This window comes from Vipera ursinii (genome assembly GCF_947247035.1).
Source record: "Vipera ursinii genome assembly, chromosome: 2".
NCBI lineage: Eukaryota > Metazoa > Chordata > Lepidosauria > Squamata > Viperidae > Vipera > Vipera ursinii.
This window is the reverse complement of record NC_139513.1, coordinates 195,046,365-195,067,503: the sequence shown is the minus strand read 5'-3', so window position 1 is coordinate 195,067,503 and position 21,139 is coordinate 195,046,365. Positions and strand designations below refer to the sequence as shown.

Sequence of the window (21,139 nt, the reverse complement as noted above, 5' to 3'; positions counted from 1 at the left end):
ATAATAATAAGAAGAAAAAGTTGGGCTGATCAAATGTTTCAATAATGACTGAAGGAGGGCTGCTTGTACCTTGGTCTTTGTGCTGGTGTCTTGACATGCCAATACACTAGTACGGAAAGCTGCCGTTCACTTTCGGGGGGAGGAAAAGAAACACAACAACACCGCACGCTTTCCGCCCCGAAAATCAGCTGATCGGGCGTTTCAAGCCTTTCAAGCGTGACTTCACTGAGCTGAATAGTGCAGGGTTGCCTGCGTGTTTGCTTGTTCCGGGTAGAAAAAACGCTGTCGACCCCGGCATCTTTTGCGGGGAGGGGTGAGGTGGGGTGGGGTGGGGTGGAAGAAGCACTGAACGGAGAGTGCGGGGAAAGTGGACGTGCCGCCGGCGCCCTGCTCCCAGGCCCGGATTGGCTGGAAAACATGCCTGCTCGCGAGTAGGCAGGCGAAGATCTGGAAGGCTCGGGATGTAGGGAGGGTGGGGGGTGGGGGGAAGCGAGAGTCTCCCGGGACGAGGGGAGGTCAGGCTGCGTCCCGGATCAAGGCCGACGAAGCACCGACAGCCGCTTTTCTCTCGGATGGGTGGCTGTAAATAGGAGCTGGTTGGTGCGGCGGCTGCAACTTCACCCCAGCAGCCCGGGCGCGCAGAGATGCTGCTTCTCTTTCGGCTCTGCGTCCGCCAGCGCTTGGAGCGGGCTCGAGGTGCTGCTGGTGAACTTCCTTCCCCCTTCGCTTTTGCTTGCTCCGCTTCTGCTGATGTCACGGCCGCCGGAGCTCGGGAGGCTCGCTCGCCAATCACAGCCGGGAAGCCTGGGGGAGACCGGGAGCCAAGAAGCCAGCCGCCGCGAGTGCTGCGAGGGAGCGCGGCGTGGCGGGCGGCTTTTTAAAGGGAACGCCGCCCCCTTTTTAAACTTCCCCTCCTCCTCCGCCCAGCCTTTACTCTTCTTTCCTTCCACTTTCCGGATTAGGGCTGGGGAAGGAAGGAAGGAAGGAAGGAAGGAAGGAAGGAAGGAAGGAAGGAAGGAAGGATTTAGAGAGGAGGGAAAGGGGAGGGAGGGAGGAAGGAAGGAAGGAAGGAAGGAAGGATTTAGAGAGGAGGGAAAGGGGAGGGAGGGAGGGAGGGAACAAGCAAACGCTGCCCCAAAACTGGGGCGTTTCAAGCCATGGCTCCTCCGGCAACAGTCGCTTAAGCTGCAGTTCATCCGGTTCCCCCAGCCTTTCCAAATATTCCAGGCTGGAGCATTCACTCCCTCCGCAGTTCCTCCAGCCATTACGAGCCGTTTCTGGTTAAGTTCAAACAAATACAAGCAGATTCAAGCCGTGGCTCTTTCCGCCCCGAAAATCAGCTGATCGGGCGTTTCAAGCCGCGGCGTTTCAAAACGGCCACAATCTCCCGGCAAGACCTCCTCTGCAGTTCCTCCAGCCATTACAAAGCAACTCTGGTCAAATTCAGGCCGTTTCGGTCTAATTCAGGCAGATGCAAACAGATTCAAGCCGCGGCTCTTCCACCCGAAAATCAGCTGATCGGGCGTTTCAAGACGCGGCGTTTCAAAACGGCTACAATCTCCCGGCCAGACCTCCAGCTGCCTCACCTGACAATCGGGGAGGGGAGGGGAGGGGGGGAGGAAGAAACCAGCGCACCCTTCGCCCTTTTATTGTCGCAATCGAAGAGGCAGGAGAATGCGGGGTGGGGAGGGGAGAGAGAGAGAGAGAGAGTAGAAATCCCTATTTTCGGAGCCGAGAAGAGAAGCGCGGCTACAGCAGTCGCTAGAGTTCCCCCCAAGGGGGCGGAGAAAGAAGAACTCTCGGAGCGTTTCTTTCGTAAATACGCGCGCAGGCACACACTCGCCCAGCCGCGCGCTTCGCCCAGCTTCTCGCGGGGAGTTTGCAAGCCCTTTGTTTCTCTTCAGGGCCGTCAGAAGGGCGAGCAAGTCTCTGCCCTGCCCTGCCCTGCCGTGGGGGTGGAGAGCCAAGCGCGCTTGACGTTCCTGGAAACGAGAAGGGCCTGCGGAGACTGACACCAACCCGAGTGCCCAAGCGGGTCTTCTCAGCATCAGGCAAAGTAGCTCACATGCAAAACAAGCCCGGCAGAGGAGCCGGAGCAGCTCCGCTGCTGGGGGCGCGTCTCGGCCGGGCCTTGCAGGATCTGGGCCGGGCGCCTCTGCTCGCCGCTCCAGCTCCTCTGCCGGGCTTGTTTCGCGTGCGAGCTACTTTGCCGGCCGCTGCTGAGGGAAGATCTCTGGAGAGGAGCATAAGGTGAGCTGCTGCATTTCCCAGCCTCGGCTTATACTCGAGTCACCAACTTTTTCCATTTTTGGGGGGTAAAATTAGGGGTCTCGGCTTATATTCGAGTCGGCTTATATTCAAGTATATACGGTACTCTCTTATCAACTCTCATTTGGCTACCATTAACAATCAAGTTGATATTTTCTACTAAGTTGGAAAGGACTAATATGTTATGTATGCTAATATTAGCAACCCATTGTATATTCTTCAAATTATAAACCAAGTTGTCTTTCACATTTTTATGAAACAGAAAAATTCATTCCAACCGAGTGTCCTGGAAGATAACCTTCCATTCTTAGAATACAACGGCTCTATCATCTACAGCTATAATTCTAGTGATTGTTCCTTGCTCTCGGAAGATATTCTGTAAGATAATGAAAACTTTCATTTTTCCTTTTTTAGTGTAATCTTTCAAAGTAATATATCTCTATCTATCTATCTATCTATCTATCTATCTATCTATCTATCTATCTATCTATCTCTATATCTATCTATCTGTCTGTCTGTCTGTCTGTCTCTCTCTCTCTCTCTCTCTCTCTCTGTGTGTGTTTTTTTATATGTGTGTTTTCATTTGATTATTTGAGTATTTCATTATTCATAGTAATTCATAGCATTTTTATAGCAATCAGTCCATTTATATTATTTACATTTATGTCCTCGGGTTTATCTATCAACCAGGTTTATATTAGGTGATTGGAAGGAGAAATTAACTGTTTGTAACTTGTCAACAAGGGACGCGGTGGCTCAGTGGGTTAGGACGCTGAGCTTGTCGATCAGATGGTCGGCAGTTTGGCGGGTCGAATCCCGAGTGCCGCGTAACAGAGTGAGCGCCTGTTACTCGTCCCAGCTTCTGCCAACCTAGCAGTTCGAAAGCACGTAAAAATGCAAGTAGAAAAATAGGGACCACCACGGTGGGAAGGTAACAGCGTTCCGTGCGCCTTTGGCGTCTAGTCATGCCGGCCACATGACCACGGAGACGTCCTAGGACAAGCGCTGGCTCTTCGGCTTTCACACGGAGATGAGCACCGGCCCCTAGAGTCGGAAACGACTAGCACGCATGTGCGGGGGAACCTTTACCTTTACCTTTAACTTGTCAACAAGAATGGGGTCAACAGTAAATGGTTGACCGTGCCCAGGTCAGACAATATGTAGAACTATAAGTACAATTTGTTAACTAAAAATAAACTGTGATTTTGATTATTATTATTTATTAAACAAATGTATATGGCTGCCTATCTTACATTGATTCCGGGCAGCTTATAAAATTTAAAATCCACAGTCAAAAGCCCATAAACCCTCAGCCCATACTCCCTGTCAGTAAAATGATCCCACTAGATGTATTTCTCTAGTGTATATATGGGACCTATAACATACCCTGCTTTCCCGCTCTGATGGTAGATGTAACTGGGGAGGGCAGACCATCAAATATTAGTTGCTGAGGTTGTCTGTACTGGTCTCTGAACGACATGCTAAACCTAATCACAAAGTGACTTAGTACCAATATCAAGCAACAGCACTTAGATTTATATACCTCCCCATAGTGCTTTATAGCACTCTCTGGGCAGTTTACAATGTCAGAATATCACCCTCAACAATCTGGGTCTTCCTCATATTGGCAAATACAGTTTGGAGACATTTTTTTTTTAAATTTAAAAATTGTATGTTTAATCACCAACCAACGGTGCATTAGATCAAATTGTTAAATTAATCTTAGTGCCCAAAATTATGCAAGTTTATTTAAAAGCAAATCACATTGTCTATATTCATATATAATATGTCAGGATCTGTTTGTTTTAAAAAATATTTACAACTTGCAGAGTCTTGGCCAAATTTAGTACATGGGTTTTTCTTAAATGTGGTTTAAGGTCTCCATTCTGACTTTTTTTTAAATCCCATTTATATCCCGCCCTTCTCTGAAGACTCAGGGCGGCTTACAATCTAAGGCACAAATCAATGTTCATATTCCATATAACCCAGGCCAAAATACCATATCAGGATTGTTTTGTTTACTTACGCTTTATTTGAAGCTGAATTTCATACTTTAAACTGTATTTTAGCATCGAACTACAATTTGAAATCATAGTTGGATGTTAGTTTGTACATTTTGTCTTATTTTCACCAGGGCTTATTGCCTCCTAATATGGAATTCTAGTTCATTCCTAGTTTGTTTTCATACACCACTCTACAGAGTGGAAATCTATAGCAGTTTTTAAAAAATCCCCAAAGACTGCTTTTTTGCTTTTTCCAGAAATTCTTAAATCATTTCAACTATGACCTTTCTGTACCTACCTTTCCCTGAATATAAAGCAGAGGTGACTAAAAACAGAATAAATTCCAAATCTCATACCCTTCCCGACAGCAAATTTTAATTTAATAAAAGAGACTAAAATAAATGAGAAGAGATGGCCAGAGAAATATACTCAGACATATATGTCACTTCCTGCATAAAAATCGTAACAGTCTCCCCAAATCTTACAAACATATAGGCCACGGGTGTCCAACTTTTTGGCTTGCCTGGGCCATAGTCAGCGAAGAGGAATTGTCTTGGGCTGCATATAAAAGATAAAGTTTGTGTATGTATGCATGTGTGTACAAATAATGTTAAAAATTTACAATCTTGTGAAGCCATGTTACTAGCTGTCTAGGGCTCCATGTGGTTTGTGGGCTGCAAGTTGGACACACCTGACATAGGCTAAATATATACCACAAGTAGATTGGGTCATCTTCACATTTTATTTTCACATAAAACCATATCTCCTATCCCAATTCACCACATTAAAAAAACCAATATAAAAACAGGTGAAACAAAAAGTGCTATGATTTTTGCTTCAGAAAGATATATCAGCCCACAGAATATCTACAGCCCACTGACACTATTGAAAATGTACCCTACATACATATATAAATAAAATTTTGGTATTGCTATCTGAGTGTTGGCAAAATAAATGAATGGGGGAAAGTTGCCCTAACACGTGTTGAAAAAAAAATGACTAATTTGCTTGTATGTAAGGGTTAAACTCTAATTGAATTTCATTTTATTCTTTATGATAAAAACAATAGCTAGAGTGGCCTGGCTCATTTATAACAGTAAATCATTATAGGTTGATTTACACATTCTAAAATATGGTATATGGATGGGTACCTGCAGTACTTGGGAATTAAAAGTCATCTACTGCACTTCCCCAGAGAAGCTTTTGGAATTTCTCATGTATTTGGAATGGTCAGCTACTTTTTAGTTTAAATGTTTACATAAATTTATATTACATAACCTTGAAGATCATTAAAAAGTGCACAGAGGAACAGACTTTACAAATCACTGAGTTAAACAAAAATATTGCTTTTTTGACTATAAGCTTTCTATTTTAGATTTTTGTTTTATAATCACTACAGCCGTACGTTTCTACTTACTGCTCTTTATCTAATAATTTGTGATGCATTCTGGGTGGTATAACATGTAAAAATTGTTATTTAGAAATTGGATTCCAGTCTTAATCACATTTTATTTTCCTTTCCCTTGTTTTACTCTCTAGTCCTTCTTTCCCTTCTTTGTCTTAATCTTGGATTATTTCATCAGTATTAATTGAAAGCGACAATGTAATTTTAAATAATTGTGGAAGAAAATAAAGAGGAAGAGAGAACATGTTTACTCAAAAGGAGAGAAAGGAAGGAAATGCATGTTCTTATTTAATTTCTCATTTGATAATGATGGTTTGTATTGTTGTTGTATTATTGCTTTGTATTAATATATTACTGTGCCTCAGATACAATTATGTCTTGCAGCATCACCTTGCCTGTGGGAGCTGTGTTAGGATTTGACATTGAATGGCCGGCCGTTTATGCTAAAGGGAAGGAAGGAAAAGTTGCCTTAGTCCAGTTATGTGAATCCGAAACCAAGTGCTACTTATTTCATATCTCTTCTATGACAAGTCAGTACTATTCTTATTTTATCTCTAAGCACGATAGATGTCAGGATGCCTTTTTTTGCATTAATTTGCCTTTGTTTTCAAATATTTATTTTATAATAGAGAGAGAGAGCAGATTCCAGGGAGCAAGAGTGGGTCAGGCCTATAAAGTCCTGAGTGCTAAGATCGATATAAAATTACCCTAGAAGCTGTAAGCTTCATTATATGAATAATTTTTGTGCTCATATTTTATCCCCGGCAGGTTTTCCTGTGGGACTGAAAAGGTTGCTTGAAGATAACACTATTAGAAAAGCTGGAGTTGGTATTGAAGGGGATAAATGGAAGCTGATGCGAGATTTTGAAATCAAACTGGAGAATCTTGTCGATTTGGCTGACCTTGCTAATGAAAAGGTAATTAGAAGAATAGAATAGAAATAAAGTAGAAGTGATAGAAATAGAATAATTGGCCAAGTGTGATTGTACACACAAGGAATTTGTCTCCAGTACATAAGCTCCCAGTGTACATGCAAACAACAAAGTAATATAAGATACCTATAAGAGAAGGTAGTAGTAAAGATGAGAAGGATAATTGTAATACAGCTCTACTACCATGTTTCCCGGAAAGTAAGACCCGGTCATACTTTCTTTTGGGCTCCGAAGTAAGCACTAGGATTTACTATTGGGGAGGGCTTACTTTTTGCCAGTACCATTAGGCTGTGAGTGTGCGGGTGTGTGTGTGGGTCTATGCATGTGGTGAAAAAGCAACACAGCAGCGAGAGCATGGTGGCGGACCAGGTACAGTACCGGTGCAGGCGAGGCGTGTGCCCTTCCCGTGCCAGGCCAGCCCTTGCAGCCCCAGGGTGGCTGTGCTGGGCGGCGGCCAGGCCGACCAAAGTAGCGGTGGAGCGTCAGAGGCTCGGGGAGGGAGGGTGGTGAAACGGGCAGGCGTCCTGCAGTAAGCACCCATGCCATCTGCCCCTTCCCCGTGGAGCTGGAGAGCTTGCCACACCACCGCCCAGATGCCCTCGCTTCCCCCAGGAATTGCATTTCTTTCCTTACCTGACTTCCAGCCCCGTGCCGTTTCTCCTTCACGATCCGCTGCCGCTGCATGCAGGGAAACAAAAGTTTGTGGGGATGAAAAAAAAGGTCAATCAATCAATTCCAACTTGGGGGGGCTTACATTAGGCCCACCCCTGAAAATCAAGCTGGGGCTTACTTTCGGTGGGGGGTTACTTTCGGGGAAACACGGTATATGGGTAAATATCCTTAGACATAAGGCAGTGCTGTGGGAATTAGGTGTTCAGCAGAGTGATGGCAGAGGGGGGAAAAACTGTCTTAGTTGTTTTGGCATGCAGTGCATCCTGAGGGGAGGAGTTGAAACAGTTTGTGTCCAGGGTGTGAGGGGCTGTAGATATTTTCTCAGCCTTCTTTCTGACTCGTGCAGTATACAGATCCTCAGTGGAAGGCAGGCAGTTCCAGTTGTTTTTTTCTGCAGTCCTAACTATCCGTTGAAGTCTGTGTCTGTCCTGTTTGGGCAGTCTGGATTTTCTGAGCTGATGCAGAAAGAACGTTCTTTGTTGTGCCTTTTTAATGGTGGTTCTAATGTTAGGTGTCCATATCAAGTTTTGGGAGATTACAGAACCCAGAAACTTGAATGTCTCTGGGTTCCAGAAACTTCAGTATGGGGAGAATGCAACATAGTTACGCAAGAGAGCAAATGTCTGTTAATCAGAAAAAATCATTGTATAATGGTAGCAATATACTGGAAAAGGGGAACTAAATATCCCATAATAAGATATCCTGGATCTGTGCTTTTACTGTGACACACAACATTGATTAATTTTCAATCTGATTATTGCATTCCTTATTTTTCATTTCTGGAATATATGTTATGATTTTTGAATAGTAAGATAATTTGAATTTGTAGCAAGTACTGTATTGTGTGTTCCACCAAATTGAATGGCCTTTATCTGAAAAAAGATGTACCTAGATTTAGGTTCTCAACATGATAGTTTTTTGAAAGTTACATTTATATGTTACCGAATTTAGGGGTATGTCACATATTGGTGGACCTTTGCTTGGTATTGCTAATGGATTTTTTGGTGCCAACATTATTATGGAAGCTGTTACTGTAACCATTTAGCAAAATAAAAAATGGCTTAAAGATTTATTCTGTGCCCTGAATATAGACTTACATTTACCAATAAAATGGTCTTACTTTGTCAGTTTTATTAGAAATGGGTCAGTATTACTATGTTTCAGAAGTAATTTATGCTTTATTGTTGCAATTTCATTTTTAGCTAAAATGTAAGGAGATATGGAGCTTAAATGGCCTTGTCAAACACCTATTCCACAAACAGCTTGTGAAAGACAAATTGGTCCGCTGTGGTAACTGGGAATGCTTTCCATTAACTGAGGACCAAAAGCTGTATGCAGCTACAGATGCATATGTACGTATAAAGAAGCTTGTATTTTTCTAGGCTATATTAAATTTGAAAACCTTGCTTTGGCCTACCGGTATTTACTTGACTATATCTCAATGTCATAAACTAAGATATGGAAAAAGGCCTCTGACTGTATGTATAATCTTAGTTTTCCATATTTACTATGCAAATAATCCCAGAATCTGTCTAAACCATTAAAGTATAGTTACCAGAAAGAGAAAAACCTGCCACTGTTTATAGCTTTCTAAGTTTAAAATGTTATTTAGCTTTTTGTTCTTTATTTCAAATTCTTTAAATTTTTATGATTAAAATTTTCTTTCATTCAGGACTGAAGGCAGTCTTACCTTGTGTTGTCAAAGTTGTTGCTCTAAACCAGAGTTCACCAACCTTTCTGGGTTGGTGGTCTGGAGGGAAAGGGGGAAGCAGGGAAATCTTTGCACGTGCCTGCGCAAATAGGCGCACGCATGGTGGCGCTAGCACCTGAATGCATGTGCAAGCGGGCTGCCAGTGCCTGTGCAAATGGGCTGCTAGCTTCTGCTCATGTGCGCAAGTGGGTCGCTAGTGCCCATGCGCAAATGGGGCTGCTAGTGCTTGCATGTTGGTGCTAGCACGAGGGGGGGGTGGGCACACGTGCGCACACTCGCCAGCCATTCCCGCAGCCCGGTGCCCAAGAGGCCGCGGCCTGGTATCGGGCCGTGAACCACAGGTTGGAGATCCCTGCTCTAAAGTCAAAGTTGTTGCTCTAATATTTTAGGAGTAGTTAATGAGCAATTTCAAGAACTGATTAGAAAGTGAAGTTTGTCTTCACTTTCTAATCAGTTCTTGAAATTGCTCATTAACTTTTAATAGTCTTTGCCATGGTTGCCAGCGAAATGGGTAATCTTGTCATCTTCTGGTGTCACCTTCTTAAACCTATGAGGAACAGCCATCCGGAGCACATGTGTAGGTGATCTCCCATCCTCTTCTTATCCAGGGAAGTCCCAAGGAGCCAGTGTGCTCACCAGTTCCTCAGTCTTTGGAACAGTCATGGGCTTTGCTTTTGCAGAGTTATCTCCATTTTGCCACGCCTTTCCTGGAAATTCCATGTTTGTGCCATTTTATACTGATTCTCTACTGTGTATATTAGGTACTTATTTTTTTCTGTGTTTATAACTTTGAGGATGTTTTGTCTTTCTTTTAAATAATCAGGATTGATGACTTCAGATTCCCCAGATTTCCCCAGCTATGTTAGGACCATAGCTCCCAGATTTCAGCCATTTTTATTGGGAATTTGGGAACTGAAGTCGCCAGCACATTTGGAGATTAGAAAATATTGTTCTGGATCTTTGAAGTTGAAAGGAAGATGTCCTTATTGCCCCTATATTAAAACTCATCCATTTTATTTTTTTTGTTTTTATAGGCGGGCTTCCTTATTTACCAAAACCTAATAAATTTGAGTAATGATAAGCAGATGCATATTTGTTTAAAAACAGGTGAGTTAAATTTGAGAACAGCAACTTTTTCATATAGCAGGCACAATTGCACAGTACTATGGGGGTAGATGCATATATGCATGTACACATCCATTCAGATTTCTATATGCACACACTATTGAAGCCACATGATGTAGGTGTTATTGTTCTGAACTAGGAGTGGAGTAATTCAAATTATTTCCCTCTTTTAAGCATTAGGAGTTGGCTAGGTGATATTGGGTCAGTCATTCTTTCTCAGCTCTAGATAGGGTAGATTACAGCCCATAACCTTTGTGAAGAGGTCTTCATCCTGCCATAAATTGATTCCGATGATGAAAATAAACTTTTTGAAAATTAAAGTATGGCAAAAATATTACAGACACATGAGACTGCCTAAATTTTTCAAGACATGATTCTCTCATGAGTTTAGGTCTCTCTCTCTCTCTATATATATATATACATATCTTAATTTGGAGTTCAGTGGATAACATGGTGTTTTGCATCTTGTTTTATATGAATTTTCACTGAATTTTCTGAATAATGGAGTAATCCATCATAGAGGTTATTATGACTATTTTTTTTATCTTCCATTCAGTCATATCCAGTTTTCAAAGACTGCCTAGATAAGTCCCTGCAGCTTTCTTGGCAAAATTTTGCAGATGTTATTTGCCATTGCTTCCTTTTTAGACCTGAGAAAAAAATGACTAGCCAGAGGTCAGCCAATTGGCTTTGTGCCCGAGGTGGGCCTAGAACTCAGTCTCCTGGTTTCTAGTCTGATGCCTTAACTACTACATCAAACCGGTTCTCATGAATGTACTAATGAATAAATAGAGCAGATGTTGGTGAATAGAGTTCAAAGGTAATTACAGTAGCATCTGCAGAAAACACGATAGAAATCCCTTAAAAATCCAAAGGTTGTATAGTCTCATTTAACAATACATAAATGAACTTGAATTTAGGGAGCCAGATGAAAATTTTAAAGACAAGTGGACTGATTTAATTCCTTAATTAAGTGCCATTTCAATATTTAAAACCCAGATGAATTGCAGTAGTTGGTGAAATGTTCTGCCTTTTTTAAACAGATGGAATGTTGCTGTCGAGTAAAATTAAAAATGAATTGACCTCTTTGTCTAAGGAGGTGCTAGATTTGGCTCATTGTGTTCCTGCCACTTTTGATCAATCTACACATATTCAAAGGTTAGATACTGCTTATTTTAATTTATCAGTACCAATGAATAAGAATATTTAATTCAGTACATTCTTGTAGTAACAGAACTGTATTATTTCAATGGGTATAACTGAAAGAATAGTGTACAGCAGCGGTGTCAAACTGCCAGCCCACGGGCCGGATGCGTCATCCCAAAACCGCACCCACCCATTGCCGGCAATGGAGAAAAAGCTCCGATACGTTGCGCGATGTCACGTGACGTCGCAAGTTTGACATGTCTGGTGTACAGAGTTTCCATATTTGTAGTGACTTCTGTGCTTGGACAGGAACTTTACTTGAGCCTGGAGCTCTAAATATGTTAAGGGCCCCATCTCTTGGTGTTACTGTTAAACTGGATAATTACCTTTTTTGCTGTACATATAAGTGTGTTTTTGTACTGTTTCCATTGGGTTTAAACATTTTACAGTATTGTTTGAGAATTATAAGCCACCCAAAGTTACCCAGTGAACTGGGCGGCCATTAGAAATAAAAAATAGTTGTATAGGCCTTTCTTTATACTATATTCTATTGTACTTTCAGCCACCCTCTTAAACTCCCAGCCCCTCCTTTTCTACTCTTTTAGAATTGCCTGAAACTCATGGATAGAGAATGAATGGGATCAGTGGTATTTATCTGAGGGAAGTAGTTTGTGGAGATTTGGTGTATTTTGCTTGCTTTCTGATTTGAGGTTACGACAGAGATCAGCAAACAAAGAAAACAAGTAAACAAGAATAGGAGTTTAGTGTGATCTCTTGCTTTAAAGACTAAGTTTGAGGTGAGTGAAATAGTAGTCGTGAGCAAGTCCATTCTCCTGAATCCAGAGCGACTGAGGTGGAGATGGTTACAGGCCCATAAAGATTTTCACCAAGTCTTCTGGGATAAAATAGTTTAAATTATTGTTTTAAACCGGGTGAATGGACAAACATAATAGATGTTCAGTTTAAGTAAGTAAGAATGAAATGGCGCATATTAAGAGAACTCCTGCCCCAATTTCAAATATACACTGATGAGAACTGAACTATCTGAAACTAACCAAAAGTGGGATCTTGGGGTCAGAATGGATAGTTCAATGGAAATAACAATTTGGATTATGGTAGCTGTGGAAAAGCCAAAATTTATGTTAGGAAACATTAAGAAAGGGATTGAAGTGAAAACTCAAATGTGGTACAAATCTGTGGTATGTCTACATCTGGAATACAGAGTTCAGTTGTGGGTTCTGCATGGGAAAAAGAACTGGAAAAGTGAAAGAGGGCAGATAAATGTGATCAGGAAACTTGAACAGCTTTAAGCCTTTGCTTAGAAAAGACAAATTAATGGATACAATTGTACAATGCAGTATCATTATTGAATAGAGAATGTAAACAGGGGAAAGATTTTCTTCCTTTCAAAAGGATGGACGGACTAAAGGTCATCCGGTGAAGCCAATTGGACAGTGGTTTAGAAAAGACAAATATAAGTTATTATAAAGACATACTTTGTTCATCAAATCATTTATTATTTGAGCTTCAATTCTACTAATTTTAATTTTTTAATTGTGGCACTCTTCTTTTGAATATTGTAAATTATCTTGAGTGTTTAAATAAGGATAGAATAGAGCTGGAAGGGACCTTGGAGGTCTTCTAGTCCAGCCCCCTGCTCAAGCAAAAGAACTTACGGTATACGATCTCAGACAAGTAACTATCTAGCCTCTTTTTAAAAATCTCCAGTGATGGAGCGCCCACGATTTCTGGGGGCAAGCTGTTCCCCTGGTTAATTGTCCTCACTGTCAGGAGGTTTCTCCTTAATTCCAGGTTGCTTCTCTCTTTGATCAGTTTCCAACCATTGTTTCTTGTCCTGCCCTCTGGGGCTTTGGAGAATAACGTGACCCCCTCTTCTTTGTGGCAGCCCCTCAAATACTAGAATACTGCTATCATGTATCCCCTATTTCTTCTTTTCTTTAGACTAGCCAAACCCAAGTCCTGCAGCCATTCTTTGTATGTTTTAGTCTCCAGGCCTTTGATTATCTTAGTTGCTCTTCTCTGAATTTTTTCCAAACTCTCAAATAAAATAACTCATTTCATATTTTTTCTGTAGTGCAACAGAAATATTGGCTGATGTTTCAAAAAACATTAAAGCTCTAAGGAACATATTACTTTCTAAATCTAATTGCCAAGTGGAGCTGGAAAATGCTGCTGATGGAGTATCTAAATTAAATTCCAAAATAATTTGCAATGATATTGATGATAAAATAGCTGGTATTCAAAACCCCCATATAAAAGATGAAGAAGAACTTGGTAAGAAAGAGCATTCAGAGGATGCTTCAGACACAATCTTTAAAAAATCTACAGAAAAAGAATTCTTAATGTCACTAGACATAACTGAATATGAACTTCAAATGATGGAACGTCAGGCCGAGGAAGAAATGCTACATGAAGCAACTTGTATGTCTGAGGTAAATCTGTATAGGTAATTGCCTTTTGGGGAAAGATGTGATGTTTAATTCATCCACAACCTGATCTTTTTCCAGATTTTGGCTGTGATACAACAGCTAAGAAAATATTGTATGTTAAGATTGCCAAGTCTAGAGAAAGTCAGTTTTGGCCCAGCAGTGAAGAAACAGGTTGTTTCTCCTATCCTAAGAATGTGCTAGGATCAGATGGGCTTTGTAATCCTATTTCTCAAGCTGCTCATCTGCAAAACAGAAGCTTTCCTGTCACACAAATGTTAATATAGTTTTATACATTATTGTGGTTTTACACATTTTACACATTTATATTATGCATAGAAATGTTAATGGTTTAAGCTCAGATTACTTGTTAGTTTTTTTCCACTGAAAAGTTATGTTTTTCTGTATTAGAAAATAGGGAACAGAACATTGGGATTAAAAAAGAAGGGGAAAATAAACAATTTGAACTGTTCTGTTTAGGATTTACAATCCGTAGAAGGTGATCATCATGATGCCATGGAAAGTGATGATGAACTTGAAATGGAAATGCTTAAGGTAAATTAAATCCTTCCTTCCCTCCCTCCCTCCCTCCTTCCTTTCTTGGTAGTTGCTTGCTATTTATTTATCAATCTCACAAAAAATAACTCGGTGGTATACAACAATGAAATAATGCATTTTATTTATTAATTAAATTAAATTTACGTGCCACCCATCTCATATAGGCAGCTTACAAACAAGTAAAAACAATGAAATTAAAATAATAAATATTGATATTAACATTGATTAAAAATCATCAAAAGTTGGAGGGAAAATGTTCACAGAATGGAGGTGGAATATTATTTCAGTCCATTAACTACCTCCAGTATGACATGCCCCTATCAGGACCCAGGCCAACTGGCAGAACCAGGTTTTCAAGCCCTTCCAGGAGGCCAAAAGGGTGGACATAGTGTTCCAGAGATTGGGAACCACAGCAGAAAAGGCTCTTCTGGACCCCATCAGCCAGAATTCTTTGACTGATATGGTCTTCAGCATGCCCCTTCTGCTAGCACAAAAGGGGTGGGCCAATCCCATTTTAATGAGAGAGTTTCTCAGGTAACCTGGTCCCATGCCATATATAAATATGTATAAACAATCATTAAAAATATAAAAGTCATTATTAAAAATATAAGCCATCAGGTACAGGAGAGAACAGATATTAACCATGATGAAAGCATCCTAACCAGGTCTTAAGGGATTTACAGAATATTGAAGAGATGGAGTTGACCTCGCTTTGAAAGGTAAAATGTTCCATACGGCAGGGGCCACAGCAGAGAAAGCCTGAAAGGAAAAAGCTAGGGGAGCAGACTTGTATGTTAGAAATAAAAACTGGACTTGTTTTAATAAGCTAACACTGTTCACGACATTCAATAAAAATAGATATTAATACTGTTGTCAATGCTGCTAACATCGGATGTTCTTGCTTTGACAACAGATGGAAATGCAGCCATTTTTCACTATTGCTTTTAGAGTTAGTTGATGCTGGGAGGGGGAATGTGGATGAGAGTCCAGCTAGTCATAACAATAATTCAGCCATGGGAACCCAAGGTCGTTGGGCCCAGAGTTGATAGAGTTTTGGCGGGCTGGAGAGCTGGGGAGAAAGGCTTCAAGCTAATTGGGGAATGTGATTTATGACTGTTTATTGGAGGAGGGAATTGTGCTTTGTTACTTTTGTATCCAGGGGAGGGGAATTTAGTTTTTGGTTTGGACTATGTATTGCCGATACTTTGTTTCTTGAATAAAAGATTCTTTAAGGTAAACAATGCCTCCAAGTTCTTCTGAAGAGTTTCATCTGTTGGAACCATGACAACTGTTTTTAATAAATGCCTGAAATAAAATCCCTTTCAATCAAGGGGGATTACTGTGTAGATTTGCTTCTCAGTCTCCCATGCTTTTTACAGTAATATGAGGTCTTCACAAATTATATTCATAAAGTAATGTTACCTTGAAGTAGCTAATGTAGTTAGGATCTCTCTGTGTTAAAAATAAAAAGAACTTTTGTCTACCCCTGATTCTTTTAGATTAGAAGATGCAAAATATGTTAACTCATTTTCTCTGCTCCAGTCTTTAGAAGGCACAGACAAGTGCAATTTGAATTCTAACCTGGGGAGTTTAAAGAAGCAAAGTGACCATGTTGCAGAGGATGAAGGAGAAGAGGGCATTGAGGAGGAAGAGGAAAGTTGGGGTAAATATTAAATTGTGATCCAAAGTTCCATATCACCACACTAGAGTATCTGTACTTCTTTATGTTCACATATATACATACAGATGAAAAAGCATGTCTCTAAAGATCCTCTCAAGTACTTCTGATTGTTGAAGGAGACTTTAAAATTTAGTGGCCAAGGGGAATATTTGAAAAGCAGTGTTTTGTAAGAAATGAGGAATCTGCTGTATAGAATTTAAGAGAAGGATAAGCAACCATTGCTAAGCTTGCTATGGCTTGGTTCACAATAAAGTTAACCAGAATGTTTTTTGGGGTTTGTGTAATCTGAATCCACTCATAATGTTTTAAAATGGTGAAACAGGATGCTGTGTTTTCAACAACCAGAGTTCAAAAAATATTCCAGCTTAGCATTATGCACTAATTCAGCCTCTGATTTATTTGTTAATTCTGTTTGCAAATGAGCCTTAGCCAAAACAATTTTGTGAGTTAACAGTATGGCTTAATGTAGTATATGATCCCAGTCACTGTTGGTGCTCAAAAAACTTTTAAGCAAGTTATGGATTTGATGCACTCAAGTTAAACCAGTTTTAAATTTCATGTTTTCAGTTAGAAAATTAAACATCTATGTTGAGTTTCTGAGGAAATAATTTTTTAAAAATATATTTTATTGATTTTTTTACATAGTCACCTTAATATTTGGTAAACAGCATGTTGTCTGAGTTTATATTTAAAAACAATAGTTAATTTCTATAATTCCACATAGTAGCTTTTTTTGATTTTCCCTTCTTCCAATAATAATCTCTTTTACCAACCTTAAATTAGTACGGTACATTTCTTAGTATTTTGATAGATAACAATTGAATATAAATATTTTTCTAACGTTTAACAACCACATCAATATAAAGCTTCTTTTCTAATTAATAATCTTAATTACCTCATCATAAATCCTGTTTTCAAAGTTCTTATTTAGATTTGTTTTCCCCGCAATGTTCAAAACATTCTTACCAGTTAAGATTTTCTCAGAGTTAATTACACTTAAATATTTAAGTCTTTTTCCTCATACAAGCCATCCAAACAATTTTACATTTCTCATATCTTAAAAAAAACCCAAAAAAGGAATAGAAGAAAAAAAGGAAGGAAACAGTATACACTTGAGAAACATGTCCTTCTTAAGCTAAAATACATTTATATCCAGAAATTTTCTATTCTTTAATCATATTCAAACAAATGTTTAATCTTTAAAAATTCCATCTAATTAATCGAATCATCTAATCTTTTGAATCTATTCAGAACATTTTTAACAATTTTTCAAGATCAATTACACTTATCTAAGCATTTCCCTCATATAAACTATCCCAACGTCTTTATATTTGTCATATCATTAAAAAAAAGAAAAAAATACTATGTTACTTGAGGGGCCCATCCCTCTTAAACTAAAATACATTTATATCCAAAAAATTTCTATTTTTTTAACCATATTCAAACAAGTGTTTAATCTTTAGATATTCCATCTGATAAATCCCATCATCTAATTTCTTAATTCTAACTTTAGCTTCTTCTTCTTCTTTTTTTTTTTTTGCCAAACATCTTTCCTAATCAGTATGCTCCGCTGGACCAAAAAGTCTTCCCATGGTCTTATGGATGTTATTGTAGGTACAGGAGACAAATCCAGTAAGATGTTTTTGTGTTCATTGAAAATCTTTTTCTTTCTTTCTTAATTTCAATTATCATTTTTTCTCTCTCAAGTTATCGTAGTTTTCCTGAGAGCTCTATAATCCATTTTGTCGAATCTTTTTTCTTGTCCTCAGACTTATTTTGCAACCTTGATGTATAGGTTATCTTTTCTATGTCCGATATTTCCTGCAAGTTTTTCTTTACTTGGGTTAAGTCATAATTCTTTCCATTGTTGGGTTCCAACTGTAAATCTCTTTCCTCTGGTTCATGTTCTGTTCTCTGCTTTATCTGATTGCTCTCTATTTTTATTTTCTGAGAGGTTTTTTGTTGTAAGGTTAAATTGAACATGTGTTCATTTATATTTTCAAAGTTGTTTTTAATTTCCTCTTGGTTTGAAATCATTGTCGTTTGAATCAGGTGCAACAGCATACATTTCCTTCTGGAAAGTATTTGTTTTTTTCATGATATGTTCTTTCTGCAGATCTCTGATGTTCCATGATAGCCAAAAGTCAAAGTTTTCCTTTCTCTGCAAACAGCTTTAGAATCACAGTTCAATAAGTATTTATAATCCAGGAAGGTCATTTTTTTAAGGTTTATAGTTCTCGCCTTGTAGGTAGCCCAAAATATTTTCTTTTCTTTGTTGCAGCTGTTCTCTGTGTAGTTAAGACATTGAAGGTCACAAAAACAAGTTATCTTTTTCTGGGCTTTTTGCCAATTCCTGTATTAGAGCAACTATAGTTGTATATTTTCATCCACCACTAGATGTCAGCACCAGTTTGTTTTTTCAGTTTTCAAAACAAACAATTTCTTCTGTTTTCATCTATCATCTTTTAAAACGAAAATCTTAACAAATTCCACCAGTTTCAAACTTACCCAGATTTAAGTCTTATATTCATTTCATTTCAATATATTTCTGTCCAACATAAAAGTTTAATTCACCGCTTCCTTCTGTGGGAGGGTGGGGCAAGAGTCCCCCACCTTCTCACTTTCAGAGGATTTTTGCTTCTTGGGTTCCCCCCCCCCAGGAAATCAATTATCAAGTAGAAGAGAGAGAATCAATATTCTTACCCAGTTCCAAACACATTGTTTGTGATCAAGCTTTAATTAGTGCTTTTTGGCTTCGGATGCTTGTAGCTTGGGCTAGACTCTAGAGTGAAGTTAGCCTTTCTTCTGCTGGTTTCTGGAGGGCTTTCCCCGAACGACCGGATCAACCGCCATCTCTCCACAGTTGGCAGGGCTCCCCTCCTTTGTCGCTTCTCCGGGGCGATTTTAGGCCCATTTATAGTCCCGTAACAGAAAAAAAATCAGCTATAGGGTGTGGAGCCCCATGATCCCTTGGTTGCTGTGCTACTGTGCAAAACCCGAAGCCCTGTCTCAGGAAAGAATTTAAAAGTCTTTAACCTCTAGTTATATTCTTGTATTATAAGTACTGTATCTGGTATTCTTAAATAATATCCCTGTGACAGGAAGCTAATATTTTAGTACTTGTAACATTTTTAAAAAATTATTAGTTAATTTTTTAAAATGTAAATCTTTAATACCCTCTTTACATGAACTGGTTTTATAGCTATCTTTTTTTTCCTGTTTTCTCTATCTCAATATTTTTGTTTTTTGTTTTCCCAAAGATTCCAGCTTGCCTAAACCCAGCAATGAGCAAATTGCTTGTCTCAAGATGTATTTTGGTCACTCAAGTTTTAAACCGTAAGTTGTATGGTTGTTTTTTTAAAAAAAATAAGTTAAAAGACTATTCCAAAAAGAAGACAACTGTGAATTTAAGATAATCTCTTTCATAAAGAAAAACCAGAAAATCTTATCTGCCTCCTTTCTCACTTCATTTTCAGCTTATTTAAGATGTGCCTCTCATTTTAAACAGAAAATAATAAACATGTCTTTCTTCTAAATAAAATATTTGGGTGTTTTGCCTCAAAGATGTTGATTCTTCTAGCAGATGTATAAATTGCACAGCATAAAACAAAATATATTAATATTCAGGATATATATAGTAGTCCTCACTTAATTGGAACTGCTAAGCAAAGCAGTCACTAAGTGGGGAATCACACGACCACGACAGTGCTTTCTGCTGGTAACAGACAAGAGCATTCAATTTTACACTTTTGATCTTTGCTTCCTAACCACTTCCAACCATTTGGAATGCTCAAGTGCCTACTTACTATCTTGTACCCATGGAAAGCAATGCAATCACACTGCAGCCCGGCATTTGCAGCCACAGCTGCGCTACAAAAGAGCTTATAGTACTGTCTTAAAATCTCTTTCTCTCCAATCTCTCCACTTTGTGGAGATTTCAAAATCTTTCACAGACTTCTCTTCTGTAAGGCCTTTTCTGTAAGGCCATGATGCTGGCATGATTGTGTAGGAGAGAAAACTACTTACTTTCTTGCAGTCCTTTTCTCTCCAATCTCTGTTCTGCAAGGGGAAAGGGAGGAAAAACAATAGGTCAGTCATACCACAACACATACTGACTGCAATGGCGATCACATGACTGAGGTTCACTGTAGAACAGATGCCCCCAACCTTTGGGGCACTAGGGACTGGTTCCGTGGACAAAGGTTTTTCTGCGGACTGGAGGGGGTGTGGTTTTGCATGTTGCCTGCATCCCACAGATGGGGCTTCACTTGTTTGCGTGGCCCAGTTTCATGGACTGGGGGTTGGAGACCCCTGCTGTAGAGATTGTAAATGGGCCATAAAGTTATTTTTTAAATCATTGTAACAGGTATGGAGGAATGTTGTCCATAGGGTCGCGATGGGTCGGACACGACTTCGCAGCTAACAACAACAACATTGTAACTTTCATCGCTGAATGAAAGGTCAATAAGTGAGGAATACCTGTATGTGGAAAAGGAAATCAACAATTAATCACTAAAAGAAGCATCTGTATTTGCAGTCCCGTTATGAGATTCAGCTTTTGTCAGGGGTTACAGCTAAAATGGAACATTTTTATTATGGTTTTTCCTTCATTTCAAGGGTCCAGTGGAAAGTGATCTCCTCAGTTTTGCAAGAAAGAAGAGATAATCTAGTTGTTATGGCAACTGGTAAGTTATATAGATTTGTTTTGGAATATAATAATAACAACAACAATAATAATTTTTTTAAAAACTGCAATTTTTTAAAAAACTGCAGGCCAACCAAGAACTTTTATTGTGCAAAAGGGAGATAAGTAAAGATTAGCCAATGTTTTTCCCGGCAGTGAAAAGAACCTTATCTTATGCTTATGCTCCAATAATTTTATGATACCCAACAACGTACAAAAGCTACAAAGCAAAGCTACACAAAACTGCGCTACTCGGAACATCTTACATTTTAAGGAGATACCTGGTTGATACCTAGGATGCTGGCAGCAACCCATGTCAACCATTAGTGCCAGTCAGTTTGAGTGTTCAGTTGACTGAGTTTCATGTTTTATGAATAAAAGTTTTATAACAACAACAACAATAATAATAAAGTTGGAAGGGACCTTGGAGGTCATCTAGTCCAACCCCCTGCTCAGGCAGGAAACCCTATACCATTTCAAACAAATGGCTGTCCAGTCTCTTCTTAA

At 39.4% G+C, this 21,139-nt stretch overlaps 1 protein-coding gene across 3 annotated transcripts in view; it reads left to right on the top strand.

The window, feature by feature from the left end:
* The window catches only part of WRN (WRN RecQ like helicase), a 65,198-nt gene that overhangs the window by 5,958 nt on the left and 38,101 nt on the right, over window positions 1–21,139 (top strand). For 2 of the 3 annotated variants that reach the window (XM_083355122.1, XM_083355121.1), the window contains exons 3-13: window positions 2,531–2,646; window positions 6,061–6,206; window positions 6,445–6,593; window positions 8,483–8,632; window positions 10,026–10,098; window positions 11,160–11,274; window positions 13,358–13,715; window positions 14,190–14,264; window positions 15,810–15,930; window positions 19,209–19,284; window positions 20,566–20,633. In XM_083355122.1, the coding sequence (XP_083211248.1) occupies window positions 2,531–2,646; window positions 6,061–6,206; window positions 6,445–6,593; window positions 8,483–8,632; window positions 10,026–10,098; window positions 11,160–11,274; window positions 13,358–13,715; window positions 14,190–14,264; window positions 15,810–15,930; window positions 19,209–19,284; window positions 20,566–20,633 (1,447 nt within the window). Of the gene's footprint in view, window positions 1–2,530; window positions 2,647–6,041; window positions 6,207–6,444; window positions 6,594–8,482; window positions 8,633–10,025; window positions 10,099–11,159; window positions 11,275–13,357; window positions 13,716–14,189; window positions 14,265–15,809; window positions 15,931–19,208; window positions 19,285–20,565; window positions 20,634–21,139 lie in introns of all 3 variants that reach the window. The other variant, XM_083355123.1, reaches the window with a different exon arrangement.